The 19,942-nt window shown below is 32.7% G+C and overlaps 1 protein-coding gene across 1 annotated transcript; it reads left to right on the top strand.

Annotated features, from left to right (window-relative positions):
* The first annotated feature begins 1,329 nt into the window (after positions 1–1,329).
* Positions 1,330–19,882, top strand: LOC142618004 (uncharacterized). The gene is made up of 8 exons (XM_075790984.1): positions 1,330–1,921; positions 2,688–2,837; positions 8,498–8,653; positions 10,010–10,207; positions 10,326–10,403; positions 10,572–10,871; positions 14,815–15,161; positions 19,115–19,882. The coding sequence occupies exons 1-8, from the start codon at positions 1,387–1,389 to the stop codon at positions 19,721–19,723; spliced, it is 2,373 nt and encodes a 790-aa protein (XP_075647099.1). The 5' UTR covers positions 1,330–1,386; the 3' UTR covers positions 19,724–19,882.
* The last annotated feature ends 60 nt before the right edge of the window (positions 19,883–19,942 follow it).

Here is a 19,942-nt window from a genome sequence, read left to right as displayed (position 1 = left end):
CTTCTTGTCATACATAACATGAAAGACACTATTTTAAATTTTACTGCAGCAAATGTGAATCGATTCAAGTCCTATGAGCACCACTCGGAGGACAAACTTCTATTTCATGCTAATTAAAGTGATAATTAACATTTTTGGATCAGGCTAATTGGGATGATTCTTTTTGCTAAAATTAGAGGAAGAGAGAGTTTGAATGATTTTTTTTTTTATGAGCATTTTTTTGTATAACTAAAAACAATTCAAATTTATAAGTCATTTATGTAATATACTATAACTATATACGGTCTATTATTAACTAAATAATATATATTGCTTTTTTAAACCAAAGTTTAGAAAAAATTCAATTAGAATCAAAATTGGATTTACTTTTGTCAGCTTTCCATACAAACTAAGTTTTTTAGATTTTAGCTGTTATTTTTTTTTTATAGAACTAATGAATATATTTTTTATATTGTATCTATTTAGATATTTTGTATAGGAAAATATTAAATGTAACAAACTGTAATTAAACTTAACGATCCCATGCGCCTATCCTTATTTAATTTAGGAGATACTATTTGACTAATTTATTATTTTATTTTGTATTATATTAGTAAAATTTTACTGACAATAATTGTGAATTAATATTATAAATATAGTATTCAATAGTGATTTTCAAAATTATATAGGTAATAGTAATGTAATGAGAAACTTGACATAACTAATATTAGGAAAATTGGAAGGAAGAACTTTTTTTTTTTTTAGAGAGAGTTTCAACTTATGGCGTCCGTTCCTGATGATAGTTTTTTATCATTAGACCAAGACGCCAATTAGTTTTTGGTGTAGGTAGGAATTGAACCTCAGATCTCATATTCAACTATCAGAAACTTTACCAATTGAGCTAACTAGAACCCACCAAGAAAGAACTATTTTAATACCTCCAAATGTCCTGGTTAAATTATATCCTATATGTTTAATAACCCAAATTAACATCATAGCACCACTACAATTTATCATTTCTATAAGTAAGCACGGGTTACATACTAATTTGATTATAAGCCAAAAACTTTAAGAATTTAAGTACGAATGCATTTGCACTTTTTTTTTTTTTTTGTATAAATTATAATCAAATGTGTTTGCAACTAGCTCTTAGCAAGCGTCCAAAGTATAACTACCATATCTAATTGATGCTAAAGTGCAATCTAGGAGACATCTCTTTTCTTTTTCTCCTTGTCTTTCACTTTCTCTTTTTCTTTTTTCTTTTTCTTTCTATTTCCTTGTGGCACAAGCACCGACAGGACTCGGTTTATACTTTATATTATAAAATTCGACAGACATTTCCAGGACTGTAATCCCCACAACCCTAATATTCTCTTACCTATCTTCATTGCTCCTATCACAATTACGATGACAACTATTGAAAAACGACGTCAGAAGTTAGATGTCAGGGATAATTTATTCAAAAGAACCATGGAAGGTGATTGGAATCAAGTGGAGGAGATATATCGCCAAGAGTACCCATTGGCTCACAATGCCAAAATCAACGACTTAGGGGACACAGCGTTGCACTTGGCTGTCTCCCTAGGCCCAGAAAATATAGTTGAAGAACTTGTCAAAATAATTTCTGAGAAAGACAAAAACAAGGAGGCTCTAAAAATAGAAAACAAGCGATGCAATAACCCTTTGCATTTGGCAGCATCAATGGGGACTCTGAGAATGTGTATTTGCATTGCTGAAGCTGATCCTGAATTGGGCATAGCTCGTAACGATAAGGGTGAGAGCCCTCTCTTCTTAGCTGCTCTTCATGGTAAAACAGACATCTTTCTTTGCCTCCATCTTATCTGTATCCGCAACTCCAAATCCGAGCAGCCCGACAATTCCTACTATAGAAAAATCGGTGGTGAGACTATTCTGCACTGTGCCATCAAGAGGGAGTATTTAGGTGAGCTTATTGTTTACAACTTTTTGAGAATTAATGTTTAATTTAGTGGAAATTTAAGTTATACCTTGATAAATTAAGGTTTGTCTAAAATATATGACAGTATTTTAACTCAAGATCACCTATTAAAGAAATTATCGATTATCCTAAAAATTTTAGTTGCTAGAAAATAATAAATTTAACATTTGACATTATTCTAATATGTTGAATAGCTATAAAAAAAAAAAATTAAGGGATCCAACGAATAGTGAAAGGACAAAATTGATATATATACATATACATATATATATATATATATATATATATATATATATATATATATATATGTATGTATGTCTGTATGTGTATAGAGAGAGAGAGAGAGAGAGAGAGAAAGAGAGAGAGAACATTTTGCAAACCCTTCCTCCATGAATTTTATATGCAATTATATATACATTTTCCAGTATAAGGAAGTAGTGTTCTAACCTCTAATTAGAATAAATTATTCTAATACTCCCTACTCATTTGAAATCCTAAAAATCCATGAATTAATAATATGGTGGATGAACTTGGAGTCTGGGATCTCTGAGCTTATGACATGTCTTTCAAATTCATTAAATCCACCACATGAGTGTCTTTGAAATGACATAAACAATTATACTTTGACATGGCAAAATAACCACGTTCATTTGTAATCAAATTAGAGTCTAGCTGGTTAAATGTACACTTGTTAACAACAGTTACGAAAGCCGCTTCAATTGCTAATAATTTTAATTGTTGTGGTTGACAGATATGGCATATCAGATACTTTGCCTACACCCTGAACTTGCTACTTCTGTGGACGAGAAAGGAATTTGGCCTCTTCGTCTTTTAGCAGAGAAGCCTTCTGCCTTCAAAAGTGGTTGCCACCTTGGATGGTGGAACAGCATCATTTATCATTGTAAGTGTTACTAAAATTTCAAGCTGCTAATCACAAGCATACTCCTTAAATTGTTGAAATTCAAAGTTATACAAGCATTACATGCACTTTTCCTTTTTTTTTTTTTTTTTTGATATGAATGCTGTAATTTTATTAATGATGCAAAAGTGATATTACATCATGGATAAGAGTTTGCTCAAAAAAGCAAGGGTTCTCTTCAATTCACGCGGTGAAATCAACAATACTTAGAGCATGTTTAGCTAGTAAATGGACTAGTTTATTATCTTGTCTACGTACATGAGAGAATTCAACCCAGCTAAAGTCCCTACAGAGGGTTTGCATACCTAAAATAAATAGTTCCACAGATGATGGGGGTGGGTGTTTCGCAAAGAGCTCGGTGTATAATAATAGAATCGCCCTCCAAGATGAACTCTCAAATACCGATGTCCTTGGCAAATAGGAGACCAACTTCAAAAGCTTTTGCTTCTGCCTCCACAGCACCCAACAGAGATCTTCTTGCTCAGAGCTGCCTCCACCCCGCTGCTATCATCCCGGATAATAACACCAATGCCCACTGCTCTTTGTGCAAATGCGGCCCTGTCGACATTAACGTTGAACAATTTTGCCGGTGGGGGTGACCATGAGATTCTCAACTCAACCTGCGGTGCTGGCAAGCATGCTGCCTCGACAGCTGCGGTGTTCTCAACCAGGTGCAGGGCTGCTCAGTTAACCATCTCCCTCCCCAAACTCCATTTGCCACCATTTCTCACCTCATTCCGGTTACACCACAAAGCCCTAGCTATCGTGAAAACCTTGGCAACTTTGGCATCCTCCACTCTATCATGCATTAGCATGTGCCATAGTAAGTCATGGAAAGACAAACAACTAGACACACCAAACGACGCCACGACCTTTGAACAGTCCCAAGCTGCTTGGGCCTTCCTACAATTCCAGAGAACATGACCTGCTGGACTTTCTGCTAACCTGCATTCATCACATAAGCAATCTTGCAGCACCTTGCGTCTCCTGAGGTTGGACTTTCTGGGTAGAATATCTCTACAGTTTCTCCAGCAGATAGTGCCTAATTTTGGTGTTACGGGGAGGCTTCAAAACTTTCTCCAAAAGCGGCGTACCTGCCTATTATCCGAACTAGTGCCATTGTTCTCGGGTTGGGAGAGCTTCATAGCAAGTGTGTAGGCGCTACGCACGCTAAAGAAACCATTTGGAGATGCAAACCAAAGCATCAATGACTCATGTTGGGAGTCGAGAGCTTAATGGTAGACCCTTGATCACTTCTGCCTCATGTAGATAGAACAAAGCATCAATGACTGCCAAGTTCCAGCTAGCAGAATCAGAGTTGATCAACTCACATACCCGTGTATCAGAGTGCAAGAAAAGTCGGGGTGAGATGACTTAATGCGTGGGAGCAGTGGGTAACCATTTGTCATCCCAAATCCTTATATCTGTGTCATTACCCACTCTTCTCACACTAGGGATTGAGCAGCCAAAATACTACACCAAGTGTAGGAAGGGCTGTTGCCGATGGTAGCAAGAATAAACTCACATTTTGGGAAATACCTGGCCTTAAGAACTTGGTAGACAAGAAAGTTGTGATCCGTTTGAAGTCTCCATCCCTGTTTTGCAAAAAAGTGCCAAATTGAATCGTTTTATCTTCTTGAACCCCATACCACCACACGACTTTGGTTCACAAAGCTTATTCCAACTTAGCCAAATAATTTTCTTCTCATCATTCTTTTGGCCCTACCAAAAATTCTAGATCATGCTTGTCAAATCTTCACAAAGACAATTGGGTATTTTAAAACAAGCCATTTGTGTATTTTGGAATAACTTGTGCAACTGCCTTAATTAACACTTCCTTCCCTGCTTTAGATAGCATATTTTCTTTCCATCCCGCCAATTTCTTCCCAAGCTTCTCTTTGATGCTACTTGACAAATCAAGAGGTGTAGCCACAATAGCACCAGTTTTTATATGTCTGTTGGCTTTACCCCTTTTTTTTTTTCTTTCTATAAGCAAGCTCCCTCCAGCTTCCCTGGGACTGGGCGGCTGGTTTTGATTCTTGAACATGTTAGGAGATTTTCGTGGGCGCGTGCGTGTAGGAAGGCCCTGGGCACAAACTAGCAAAGTACAGAAAAATAGCTCATCAAAACTAAACAAGGTACACAATCATGAAATGCAAATTCCATAGGCCAACCTCAATTACACACTTAGTGATGTGTAATACAAAAATAAAAATCTTTTTGTATTTTCAAAATTTTTATGACCAAAAACAAAAAATACACATTATGCTAAATGAACAAAATGTAAAAACAATGCATGAATAGTGCTCAACTAAGCTATAGAGGGTACACAAACAAAAAATATCAATTTCTTAATTAACCCATGAGTATATGTGCAATCTAGTACATACTCATACAAAATAAAAAATAGCTTATGCACTCAATTTTGCAACGCATACTTTCTCTATTTCTCCACAATATCAAGCATGCTTTAAATCAAGAGAGAAATATCATAATTCATGTAATCCTCAAAAAAAAAAAAAAAAAAAAAAAAAACTAGACACAAAATCAAATATTTTTGTCTTTTTGAAAATTTTCAATGTTTTTGGACTTTTTTTTTTTGAATAATCAAAACAACCTAAAAAACTATATAGCCAAAAACAAAAAATAAACATGTCCACAAATAATTGAAAGAATTATATCAAGGACAAATAAACAACACTCATCTTAGCAAGTCTTTTCTCACCCATATAGCACACATCTTAGGCTTTGTAGGTGAAAAACCATGAGAAACAGTGTATTTGAGGGATTACAAACTTCTTCTAAGAGAAACAAAAATCCTGCAATTCCTTTCACAAGCCAACAAACTTAAATTTTTCAAAAGCAAGTGAAACAATTTATCAGGACTTATGGCAAGAGAAATGCCATCACATATCCTAGACTGAAAAATAGAATGCTTAAATTTTAATATATGAAAATAAGAATGAATGTGACCAGACACATCACAAAAGTGACAAACAGGAATAAATTTAGGAACATCAGTATTCCTAACAACAAATCTAGTCTCACATTTTGGTTTTTGCCTCAGCAAAGAACAATTTAGTCTAATATGACCAGCATCATTACAAAGGTGACTGGTAGGCACAAAAACAAATTTCTTATGTTCTCTAATAGTAGGTTTAGACATAGGTTTAGAAACTTCAGCGTCTACATCAGAACTTTTACCTTTGTCTAACCTAACAACATAAGTCTTTTCTTTATGATTCCTCTTAAAAAAAGGAATATAAATTTTGTCTTTAGGCTTAACAGGAACAAAAATAGAAACAGATTTTTTATCAACAGAAAGTTTGGTACAAGACAATTTTTTCAATTCAACTTTAGACTCAGCTAACTCTTGTTCCAAACTTTTCATCTTCTCATCTTGAGAGGAAAATTGATTTCTCAAAAATTTATTCTTTTTATTAAATTCATCCAATCTCACAATCAATTCATCTTTTTCAAGATTAGCCAATTTTAAATCTTTCTTGAATTTCTTAGCAATTTTCATAGATTTAAATAATTCCTTACAAAGAGCTTCACAGGCATCAGTAAAATCAACAAAAACATTAGTGTCCTTTCTATTTAAAACATCACAACTAAAAGTAGTAAGATACATAAAATTATCCATGATAGCAGAGATCAAGAATCTCACTCAGGATGTTAATCCAATCAGAGTGAACCTGCTCTGATACCACTTGTTTGTTTGTTTAAACCCCTAAACACACAGATTTTTTAACTTAATTAATTAACCAAGTTGATACTTAGGTTTATTATTCAGATCTAGGTTAAAAAGTAATAAATCATATCATGCAGTGCTGAAAAATAAATAAGACAACGATATAATTACCTAGGAAAACCAATGAAACCAACAATTTCAAGGTAAAAAATCTCGGGAGGATTTAACCTTAACCTGACCTATCCTCAAGGCAAACAAATCCACGAATAGAGAATTGAAATTTTTACAAAAGATTTAACCCTAAATCTATTGTTATCTTCAATAGTAACTTACTGATACAATCACGTGCAAGCTCCGAATCTACAGACTCTTTCTCTCTTGGATTTGCACAATACAAGCACCCATGCTTATGACTTTGAAATCTCACTCAAAGGTTTAGCAACACAAACTCTCTAGTTTGTGACTCCAAGACCACCCTTGAAGGTTTAAATCATTTGGTGATGTCGATCTTGTTGCAGCAATTTTAGATCTACCAGTTATAATGGTATGAGAATAATTTCCAATAGTGACTTTGAAAGAGGAAGGTACAATACATTTTAGGTCTCATAAGAGAACCTCCAAAGTCTTCTCAAAACGTGTCTTAGAGTTTCCTTTAAATACTATGTGAAATAGATCTGAAACCCTAATCACTTAATGAGCTTAACGGGTTGATGGGCTTAATTAAAATTCTGCAGACCTATGTTTCGATTGATCGAGCCTGTCTTTTGATCAGTCGAACCTCGCATGTTTCAAATTATTCTTTCTGCAGCTTGTATGTTCTTGTGTTCTGACTTGTAACACCTTGAGTAATGTCTAATAAATCTTATAGACTCTAAAATCTATATCTAGACAAGTTTGTGCTCATGGTTTGCCAATTATTCTAAAATTTTAGAACCTAACACATCTATCACCTCATCTTTCAAAACACGTTCTCCAATTGTTCAACAATCCATCAAAACATTCCATGATCTATAGTTCCCAAAATTCAAGAAAAATGTTAGTAACTAAGTTTTAAGAACAATCTCAAGCTCCATTTGACGTAGGACAACCACACTATTTCAATGGTACAATTAAACAACAATAGAACGAAAAATAAACCCTAGGAGTCAGCACCTAAGGGTTGCTTGGAGTTAGCACCAAGCAAAACTGGAGTCAGCACCAAGCAAAACTGGAGTCAGCACCAGTGTAAAAGAAACACACGTTTTTATAATTCTCAAAAGCTGTCTTACAATAATCAGAAAAAGTGCTTAAATAGCTAACAATAAAATGCTTAAAAAAAAAAAAACCTCTAATTATTAAATGCTCGGGTTTGCTTAATCTTCAAGCCCAATTACTAGCAGGCTCCATCCATAAGGCCACAAGTTGAGTTGTCTTCTTTTTGTTCTTTCTCCCATATATGCGTATAATTGGAGGCTTGTACCTTGTGCCGGCACCACCATTAGCATAGGAGTAGGAACCATGCACTTTTCCTATCTGTTAGAAAAGGGAACAAAAAAAGAAAAGAGGTTAAAACGCCCCTTAAATTTGAGTTTGCTTTCAAATTGGTTCCTTAATTGGTTACGAAAGCTTTCAATTCACACAAAGTATATTATAACAATATTAATGTGCACATTCGTCTACATAGATCAGAATCTTGTTAATAACCAACACAAAATGTATGATACCTACCTCGAATTGTGTGGATTTGATTTGAATGAATTGATTTGAGTGTGTGTTATGTGAGTCGTGTATCAAATTCCACACATGTTTACTACATGGAGCTTGAGTTTATAAATGATTACAATGAGTCTCAATTACAACTTGACTAATTCTTTCAAGATATAAGTGCGAATATAACTAACATTTTTTCTTGCATCATTACCTTCTGTCCCCGGTTATGTTGTCATTATCCTCTGTTGTTGTTTGGAAGGGATAACTGTTGATGCGCTTAAAGTAATCGATAGAGATCGATTGATTAAAAAATGCAAAGGCCAACAAAGTCAAATATTTCCGGATAACTACCGAGCATGCATCAACTTCCTTGAATTGTTGTGGTCCTTGTGGAAAGGTGCCCGTGCAATATTTGGTAAGTGAAGTGAATCCTTTTCTTTCATAGAATGTGACTGATCTTAAAGGCACTGCTGTGACAGATAATGATATCTTGGGAACTAAAGATTGTTTAGAGACCTATGACATGAAACCGAATTTTTGTAGGATACATCATTTAAATATCTAAGTTTAGCATATTCATCCCCTTCTTTCAATGATATTAAGAACTTAAAAATTAAATATGAAATCAAAAGCTACCCTCTGGTTATATGAGAAACGAATAATGCAACTTTTTAAGCATTAAACACATTACACATATATGTTGTATAGGCTGAAAATACACAGATTTGAGTGCTAATTGAAAAATGCATATTAATAAATTATTAAAATTTCAGCATATAAATGACAAAGATTGAAAAGACTATCTACTAGCTAGCAAGGCTAGCGCTGGCTCAATCCTTAATTCCTCATTCAATTTAGGCAATTGTTTATATAGGACCCCCAAACAAAAAAACCCCATAATCTTTTTTTGAGAAGAAATTTTGAAAATAAAATTAAGGTCCATAATCTTGATCCTAAAATATAATACTATACTTGCATATGAAAACCTAAAATAAAGTATATTTCGTACCTACTTTTTTTTTTCTTTTAAAAAAGTTCTTCCGGCTAAAATGTAAGAAATTCATATGCATTTTTCTTACTTATTTAAAGCTATCACCTAAACGTTAATCTTGTTGAGCTGTCCCTCTCTTTGAGGACTTTTAATTACATGATATTTTTATTAAGACTAACTTAAATAGTTTAATGGTTATGTGATTAGTTAAAACCCAAGAGCTTTGTAGCCCATTTGTTTGGCAGCTCTCATAACATTTCCAACAAAGACATTAAATGTTTAAATCTCTTCAACCAGTTGTAATTAGTGAATTATAAAATAAAAAAATGGTTATATGATTAAAAATACATGTGAATTGGCCAAGAACTTGATAACTCAACTGAGTCACATCTTTATCTCCCTCATCGCAACTATTGATGTATAAAATAATATAAAAGACACATGTAAATAGACATATGAACTATCATATTATGCCATAATGGATAAGAGAACTCATGTCATTGTATGTAAAATACCATAAGGTGCCAAATTTGCATATATATTTAAAAATTGCCTATATAATTTGATATGAGATGTTTTAAAAGTGTTTTTGTAAAATATAAAAATTAGGGTCTTATAAAAAAATAAACTGAAATCTATTAAATTTTTTAAAACCATGCTAAGAAAACTGTCCACCCGAAGCAAAACAGTTTTTTTTTTTTTTCTTTCTTTCTTTCTTTTTTAATTTCTTTTAATTGCCGTGTGCGTTATTTTATATAACTGAGATATTTTCTTTTGTAGTGATTATCAATCAAAAAATAAATAGAAAACCAGAAAACCAAGAAAGGAAGGCAGATGTAGAGGATCCCACTGTTTCATCAAAAGAGAAAAAAGAGGATCCCACTGTATCATCAAAAGAAAAAAAAGAGAATCCCACTGTTTCATCGAAAGAAAAAAAAGAGGATGCCACTGGACCGAATGTTATTCCCAAACAAAAAGGTGAGGAATGCAAACTATACTAATTGTGTTTGTGAAATTTTAAAGAATTCTAAATGGAAAATTTATTATGGTCTAGTGACTCTAATGTCCTAATATTGGTTGTCTTTACTTAATATAGCTCTGGAGTATTTTCGTGGCTGCTTTGAGATTCTCAAATTTGTATCCATGCCAATACCGGTCATGCTTGGATATGGTGGTATGCCACTGTATTAATTTTTAGATTTTCTTACTTTCTATTTCTTCCTGTGTATATACATAGGAAGTGTACACCACACACACACATACACATATATAATTCACCTAATTATGTGTTTATTGACATATTTGCCTCTTCATAATATATTTACTGTTTTATGATTACAAGGAACAACGGAAATAAGGAAGTTAAAAGAGAAGCACATATTGTCAGTTAAAATTATGCAAGTAGTCATAGAACGTTTGAACCCACATCAGTACTTCGAAAAAGGGACGAACCCTTTTCTAACACCAAGCAAGGACAAGGTAAAAAACGAGGAAGATTACGAGGATAGCAATTCATACAGTTGGTTTTATATGTGGAATATTGATGAAAATAATCCGCCGGAAGAGGAGAAAAAAATTGATAATATTCCCGTGCATCCACCCTCTGACCAACCGGAAAAAAAAGAGAACAAGAAAGATGCAGGTAATTCACTACTCTCCAATACAGAACTCCCTGGCCTTTTCGGTTTTTTTTTTTTTTTTTTTTTTTATGTACGATTTTCTAAAATATTTTATATTTAGATAGAACAAATATCTTATACCAAATTATTATCAATATAACAACCAATGTTTCTCCCCTTCACTCATGTTGGTAGATAGATGGCTAGGTATAATTAATTGCTACAAGAAATATTTTCTCAATTTTAATATAAATATCTTCATTTTCATAAGAACATCCTCAAGCCTATCAATCCAAACAAAACTGCCAAAAGGATAGAAAAGATTGAGAAAGAAATTTGTAGTGTGTTTGATCTGGTTTTAATTTTTGGTTGCAGTGGCTGTGGGTTTATGTCCAAGATTTCTGGGTTTAGTTTTTGGTTTGGGTTTGTGTTAAAAAATTTTGGGTTTAGCTTTTAGTTTTGGTTGATTTTGTGGGTTTGGCTTTTAGTTTATAAATTTCTTTCTCAATCTTGCTGATGTTTAACACTTCTTTGCCTTGATTTTCAGAGACCCTTTTCAAAAGAATCATCCATCTTCCCTAAGAAACCATCAAAACAAGAAAACGATTATATATATAAAACCCATTTTCCTGAATATCAAAATCTTGATTTTTTTTTTTTTTTGGGAGTGGAAAACCACCAATTCAAGAAATAGAATAAACCCATTTTCTTTCAGCCTATGACTGTTTGAAAGAAAAAGAAACACTCACTTCATATAGGAATGTTGTTGTTGTTTTTCGAAGCAGCCAATGCCTGTGACCTTGCGACTCTTCTGATTGATGATGGGGTGTCCATAGGATTTGAATCAAGAATGTTTTGGTGTGATGGTCACTCCACAAGTATAAGTGCTTGTGCTTGTGCTTGTGGGGAGCAAGGGCCGGGGTTTAAATCTCTAGGAGGGAGCTTCACACACATAAACACTTAGATTAGACTAGAGTAGAAATTCTATCTTGTATAAAAAAAAATAATAAATAAATAAATAATTGAACGAAGTGTTTTGGCAGGGACACCGTAAAGATTAGAGATTGAGAAAGAGAGGTGGAAGGGCATAACACTACTTACCGTTCTCTAATTAAATATGTTGACTATTATTTTCCTCTTGCATATTTCTTTCTTTTCTACCCGAGTTTTGTTGCATTTCTAATCGTGTCACTAACAATTCATACATTAGTTCAATTTATTGAACTTCTTGGTGATGTTATTGAAATTTACTAGATTTAATTTTAAGGCAAATGCTCATGTTATTCTTTTATGCATGTGTTTGCCTAGAAATGTTTATGTGTTTGCGTTTTTTTTTTTTTTTGCTAGTCCCATGGCATTGTTCATGGATCAGCCAACACCTGAAAAATGTGTGAACAGTATTTTGCCTTTTAAAAAATATTTTGCTACAGTATTTTTAGCAATAAATTTTCAGCAAAATAAGCGGTATCTAGACAGACCCTATATGTCAAAAATGCAGGATTCACCCAATTGGTTGAAAAAATTGAAAATATTCTCAAGAAAGATGTAGGTAATTCACTACTCTCCAATACAGAACTCCCTTGGCCTTTTCGGTTGATTTTTTTTTTATATTTTTTTTTATGTACAATTTTCTAAAATCTTTTACTTTTACATAGAACAAATATCTTATACAAAATTATTATCAATATAACAAACAATGTTTCTCCCATTCACTCATGCTGGTACATAGATGACTTGGTATAATTAATTGCTACAAGAAATATTTTCTCAATTTTTTAAATATAATTAATTTTTATCTAACTTATTTTTTTATACAAAATAAATTCACTTAAACACAAAATAGTATTTGTTATGAATTATGATTAGGGGTGTGCAACCAACCACCGATCTGCCATAATCGATCCTATTCAACTCAATCCGATAGATTGGGTCGAGTAATGGTTAGCAAATTCACAAATTTGTCTAGCCCAATTCCTTTTATATTTAATATATATTTAAAATATCATAAATTTGTTGTTATTTGTGTTGATTTGATGTACTAATAAAATAGTTTGTGTTCATTTATTACTATGCTCATGTTTAACATGTTATAAATTTGCTATTATTTTTGTTAATTTACTGTCATGTTCGGATTTGATTTGATTAACAAACACAAATATGGTTATAAATCTGCTATTATATGTTTGGGTAATCTTAGAAATATGTTGTTGTAATGCTTAATTTTTTTTTATTAAAAAAAAAAATCTATCAAATATGTGGGTCAAACCTGATTCACATGGGTTGGGTTGGAACTCTATGATGGACTGGATTGAGTTTTTTTCAATCCGACCATGTTAGCTTAGATTTAAAAAAAAAAAAAAAACCCTCGTTATAATCCAATTTGACTCATGCATACTCTTAATTATGATCAAATTACCCTCCATATCTAATCAAAATGGGCTCAACAGTTGCCAGTGAACTTATCAGCTATATAAATAGATAAGAATATTTAGATACAATTTGGTATATTCGTTTCTTCTATCAAATCAAAACATATATATTCTACTTTAAATTAAATTCCTTTTAATAAAAGACAATATTATCTATGCTTTTTTAAAGCATGTGACTATGTGCTTGAAATTTATTTTAGAAAGAAGTAAGCTAATTTTATTAAAGTAAGGGTCTGTTTGGATATTATTTATTTTGTTAAAAATTGAAAACTTATTACTGAAAATACGATAGTAAAATAATTTTTAATGATAAATAGTGTCGTGGGTTGTGAACAGTGCCACTTATCTGCATTTTTGCAGAGTTTTTGGCTGGGTCATGAATAGTGCTATGAGACCCAACTAAAAACACAAACGCACAATAATTTGCACGCAAGTGCACGCTAAATCTAATTGGAATACAACATCCAAATCACTATGTAGGGATTCTACTTAGGGAGTTGATTTCGTACTGTTCTGACCGGTATCACCAGTATTTACCATTTCAGTAGCTTGTCTGGTAGAGAAACACTTTGATTTCGTACTGATTTTAATACTGGCCATACCGGAGTTGTTTCAGCCTTACCGGTATAAATACCGGATTTGGGCCGGTTAGTGGATATCAGGCCCATACCAACCAATGGCCAAAAACACCTCCTCACAACAGTCGAACTTCCTCTGTCGCGTCATCGTACGTTCTGACTTCTGATATGCAATGAACGACGACACTAGAGCTTTGATAATGAGGCTGAAAGCTTGCAACAAAGATAGAGAAACAGAGAGTATTCTGAGATTTACAAACCAAAGGAATGACAAAGGAGAGAGGCGTGAGGCATGTGTGAGTGGAAAAGCTAGAAAAGCATTTTGGAACTTGGAACATTTGATTAAAGTGGAAGACAGGTTGGTTTCTTGAATGAAGTTTTTACCAAACCATTTAATGCTTTCACCAAATCCCTACGTTACCATCTTTTTTACTACTACTATTCTCATTAAATTATTATTATTATTATTATTCAAAACTTATAATCTTTTTCAGATTATTTTTTAATGTTATTTTAGGTTGAGGAACTTGCATTTGAAAAAATCCATAACAAATTAGATAGACTTTTACCAAATAATTAAATAAATACATTATTACATGAAATAATATATATATATATATATATATAAAAATTTTTATATATATATATATGAATATAATTTATAAGGTGCGGTAATCTCAAAACCATACACCAGTATTAACCGGTACTAAAATATTTCGTTTCTCTGACCAAACTGAAACGGTTTTCGGTATGAAATTGACTCCCTTGATTATACCTATACATCCGTGTTTGTAGATAAAACTGTTTTCCTCTCTTAGTTAAGGCATGAGCTAACCTATTTCCTTCGTGTCAAACGTGTCTGAACTTGCAAAACCGAAGAGTAGCACCTCAACTCTTACATTTGTCAGTCACATTCCAAATAATATGCTTGAATTTAATCTACCTTTTGCAATTGGCAGGAAAGGAAGAGATTCCTAAACTTACCATGCCAAAAGAAGGGACATCCTTATTATTTGCGGCATGTAATGGTATCACGGAAATGGTCGAGGAAATACTGAAAAAATTCCCGATGGCCATCCATGATACAAGTGACAGCAAAAATATGATACTCTGGGTAGTGGAGCACAGACAACCCCGTGTATACGAGCTATTGCTCAAGAGCAATTTACGGAGAGATAGCATGTTTCAAACCAAGGACACATACGGCAATAGTGCATTGCATCTTGCAGCTATGCTTAGAGAGCATAAGCATTGGATAATTCCCGGGGCCGCATTGCAAATGCAATGGGAAATCAAGTGGTACGAGGTATGAACTCGAAACTATAGCTTACTACAAAGTGAGTAGGATGATTCTTTATAGATAAAGTTTTGTTACAAATTTAGTTGTAAACTAAGATTACAACTTCCGATAAAAAATTAACAAGGTTAATTACATATTTTGAAAATCTAACTGCTGGATTGCATGTTCTCTATGTTCTTAACACACATGTCAAATTTTGTACTAATCAGATATTATTTACTATTCGATAGATAAACAAATTTTTTATGCATAATTTTAGACTACAAAAATTTAAAATTTAAATATTTGATTGAATGACATAGCTATTGATCTTTGATCTTCTAAAACTTTTGTAAGTATAGACGATGTAAGAAGAAAATGTAATTCAATAATAAATTTTTCAAAATTCACATTAAAAAAAAGATATTAAATGAATTTCTAGTTTTAGATTACCACCAAGTTTATTGTCAAACTTTTTCCAACATCATTATAATTAGATTTTGCATGTTTTAATTTTGTGCAAAGTCTTACTCCAATTTAAAAATACTTTTAAGTCCATCTAAAACTACTTTTAGTTCATTTAAAGTCTATTTAAAACTACTTTCAATTCATTGGAAGTAAAATAATCTTCTTATCAATACTTATTAATAATTAATGTATAAATTTCAATAAAAATTCCATTGTTCTAAAAATTTAGTTTCTTCTTTATAATATATATCCATAATAACTTAAAAGTAGTAAATGTACAAGAATTAATAGTTTAAAAATGCATATGAAAATTTTAAAGAAGTTAATTCATTTGTGCCCTTTTTTGAAGAAGTTGTATAATTCTCAATCTTTCTTCTTTATCATCTAATTTTTATTTCCTTGTTATTGTTATTGGTAGTTTCGTTCCCAATTATTAAAATTAGAACATAGTAGAAAATCCTTAAAAAGTACTTTACTATATTGTAAAAACGAAATAAGAAACCAAAAATAAAAATAATAACTCTAGAAACCCCAATTTACACAAAATATTTCACAAGTGTCAAATTGCACGTTGTTAATGGTAGATAACAAACTGTTGTCAATGACAGCCCTAATTAAAAACCAATAAAAAATTTTCAATTTAACTGTTGTGAAAATTGTTGTATTTGTAGCATTTACTGAAATAAAAAATGAGACACCTTTCTTAGTAGAGTTTAAATTCTATAAGGATGTTGTATAAAACCAAAGTTTTACACCTTTCAATCCCAACGTGCCATGTCATCTTATCACATATGTATTAAAGAATAAATACAACCATACTCAATCAATTTTGATACCCATATGAGAATCTAATCAAATTGGGAGTTTATTGAGATGTTATTAGGTGTAGTAGGATGTATTGAATTTTAAGTAAAAAGTTAATGTGGCAATCTTTTATTGACACATGTCATGTTTTGCTTTGTTTTTTTTTTTTTTTTTTTTTAATTTTAAATGGATTCTGCAGTAAAGATGTTGTACAAAAATAAGTGAAAATATAAAACCTATATGGGCTGTACGTTTTTAGACCCCCTTAAACACAACTAGATTAACCTAATTATTTAGCCAAGTGATTAACTTAGGTAAATTATGCAGATTTAGGTTAACACATATAAATCATATCATTGTAAAGTGCGAAAAATAAAGAACACAACGATATGATAACCCAGGAAAACCAAACCGGTAAAAAACTTGGGGAGGATTTAACCTAGCTATCCTCAAGGTAAAACAAATCCACTATGAAAGAATTGAAGTTTACACAATAGCGACTTAGACTACTAACATCCTATTGCTACCTCGAGTAGGTAACTTACTACCATGACCACGTAACAGCTCCGAGTTCACGTACTACTTCTTTCTTGGATTCCCAGCAAGCACAAGCACTCCCGCTTGTATATCTTTAAGCTCTTGAATCTACAACTAAATTAATCACCAAGCTCTTGACATCAATCTAAATCTTGATAACCCTAAGTGTATGTGAAGGCAAACATCTCTAGATCTCACAAGAGATTCACACACACAGTATAAAGAGCAACCTCAAAACGTGGCTAGAGTTTTCCCTTTTATACTTAAGACAAAACATAAAACCCTACATGTCAAATGGGCTTGGCTGAGTTGAAAAATTCTGCAGAAAAATAATCTGCACGAGCTTCGATCGATCGATCGAGCCAGACAGATTTACACAGTAAATCCTACTGTACACTCGATTCCAACTTTACACTTAAATGTACTTTGAGCAAGTCTAAAACAAGACTAAACGTTTTGATTATGGTTTGCCAACATTACAAATTAAAATTCTAATACATTTAAACCTAAAGTCTTAGAACCCAACATAGGCCATTAGTTAATTTGTTTATTTTTATTTTTAAATGTGGGTTGGACCCAACATTTTATATAAGTGCATCAGACTCATATATAGGCCTTAATTGTTGTATTTTTGAACTCTACGTACATATATAGAAACTAAAGTAGCCACTGATTAGGGGGACTTTTTACTTGTAGAGTTTTAGTAACAATATAAGTATATAGGTAATAACTGTTGTAATATTGTATCTAGTTAGTTAGGTATTTAGTTAGTTAATTGGTTAGTTAGTTACAATTTTAAACATGTTAATTACATTTATCATATGTTAGAATTATTAATGCATATGAAAAATAATAGAACTATTAGAATAAGGTCATGTGGGCCAATAGAATAGTTTTATAGTTCTATAAATACCTACTTTATGACATTTCCACTCATTGAAGAATAATCAATTGATTGCTTATTGCATTTCCCCTTTCTTTCTCTTAATATCTCTCTATGGAAAGTGATTACCTTGAATTAAGTCAATTTCGTTACAATTTTTATCCATCCTTAGAAACCACTAGGTTCTTATGATAAAGGAAATAATTGTTCAAACACTTCAAGATGGATAGATGCTTCCTTATCTCACATAATATGATTGGAGTCCTCAAAGGAGGAGTAGGGACCAATTCCCTCCTCATCACTCCTGCCTGTACTCTTGCCTAAAACTCAATATTCATGAAATAGACCGTCTTATTAAAAGCAGGAAAACTATAAAGTCGTTGAATATGGTTTCTTTGCCTCATCAATTGAACTAAGACAAATCACTTTTATCAATTTCTTTTTTCACTTATATGTCCAATACCACACATATTTGCACGACTGAGTAACTTATGTGGGGGTTCAATCCTCACATATACCAAAAAGTTAATTAGTGTTTTGGTTTGATAATAAATAGTTATCATTAAAAGTGGACATGATAGGTTGAAACTATCTCTAAAAAAAAGTAATTTCTTGGTGGGGATAAAATCCTCTCTATTCCATTTGAAATAGAATAAATTATGGTGATTTCATTCTAATTTATGGATATAATAGTGTGGCAATTCATAATATTGATCTATTTCCAATAAAAATAAAAATGATGACATGACTAAAGAGGCCGGATCTATAATATAATGTTAAAATATATTAGCAAAAGGGGTAAAAACAAGTTTGCACAACCTATTATACACATTCCCCCCCCCCCCCCCCCCACCCCACACACACACACACACACACACACACACACAATCTGCCCATAAATAGTAACTTGAAGTTAAAATATGGGAATTCAAGTCACAATTTATGTGGAATTTGATTTTGTATAAAAGGGTGTGCGTAATATACACCACCCTAGCTAGCAAAAAATTGCAAGTGAGAGAGGACTTGGCTCCATTAATTGACAATGCACTTTAATTTTCTTACCATGACATTACTTTTTCCACCATTGCAAGTATAATTCATAATCAAATTGTGTGTGTATGTATTAGTTAATGCAGTTTGTGAAGCTAGCAAAAAATTGCAAGTGAGAGAGGACTTGGCTCCATTGATTGACAATGCACTTTAATTTTTCTTAGCATGACATTATTTTTTCCGCCATTGCAAGTATAATTCATAATCAAATTGTGTGTGTATATTTTTTTTAATGCAGTTTGTGAAAAATAATGTGCCCCAATACTTACTTTACGAAACCAACGATAAGGATATGACCCCAGCAGATATCTTCACTGATACCCACAAGGACCTTGTCAAAGATGGAGGCGAGTGGCTAAACAAAACCTCTGAATCTTGCTCAGTTGTAGCTGCACTCATTGCCACTGTTGCCTTTGCAGCGTCGACCACTTTCCCAGGTGGTGTCAGGGAGAATAATGGTACGCCAATCCTCGAAAAACATGCAGCATTTGACATCTTTGCCATCTCCTCACTCGTTGCACTGTGTGTCTCTGTAACCGCCTTGTTCTTGTTCCTTGCCATCCTGACTTCAAGGTACCAAGAGAAAGATTTCCGTAGCTCTCTACCCAAGAAACTACTGTTTGGCTTAACTTCACTCTTTTTATCCATTGCGGCAATGTTGGTTTCTTTTTGTGCGGGACATTTCTTTGTGCTTAAGGATAAACTAAAAGACAAGGCGCTTCCAGTGTATGTGGTGACATGTCTGCCAATAACTTTTTATGCCATATCACAGTTTCCGCTCTACTTTGATCTTATAAGGGCTTTTAGGAAGGTGCCTCAGCCAGCCAACAAGGTGGTTACTCTCTAATGATTCAATATTTTGCTTTTCTTTCTAGGTTTGCGTTAGGGTTGAAATTACCCTTTTTGGGGGGTATTTTCCTATGTTTGTGTATGAGTGTATGTGTGTCTGTGTGTATCCTTGTCGGCTTTGGTTTTGGGTTTTTTTAACTTTCAAAGTTGTTTGGTTTGTGTAACTTTACGTAATATACTATTTAGTAACTCTTTATTGAATTCATATTTTAAAAAT

Source organism: Castanea sativa, chromosome 11 (genome assembly GCF_040712315.1).
Source record: "Castanea sativa cultivar Marrone di Chiusa Pesio chromosome 11, ASM4071231v1".
Taxonomy (NCBI): Eukaryota; Viridiplantae; Streptophyta; class Magnoliopsida; order Fagales; family Fagaceae; genus Castanea; species Castanea sativa.
Note: the sequence above shows the minus strand (reverse complement) of the source record. Positions and strands in the feature narration are given on the sequence as shown.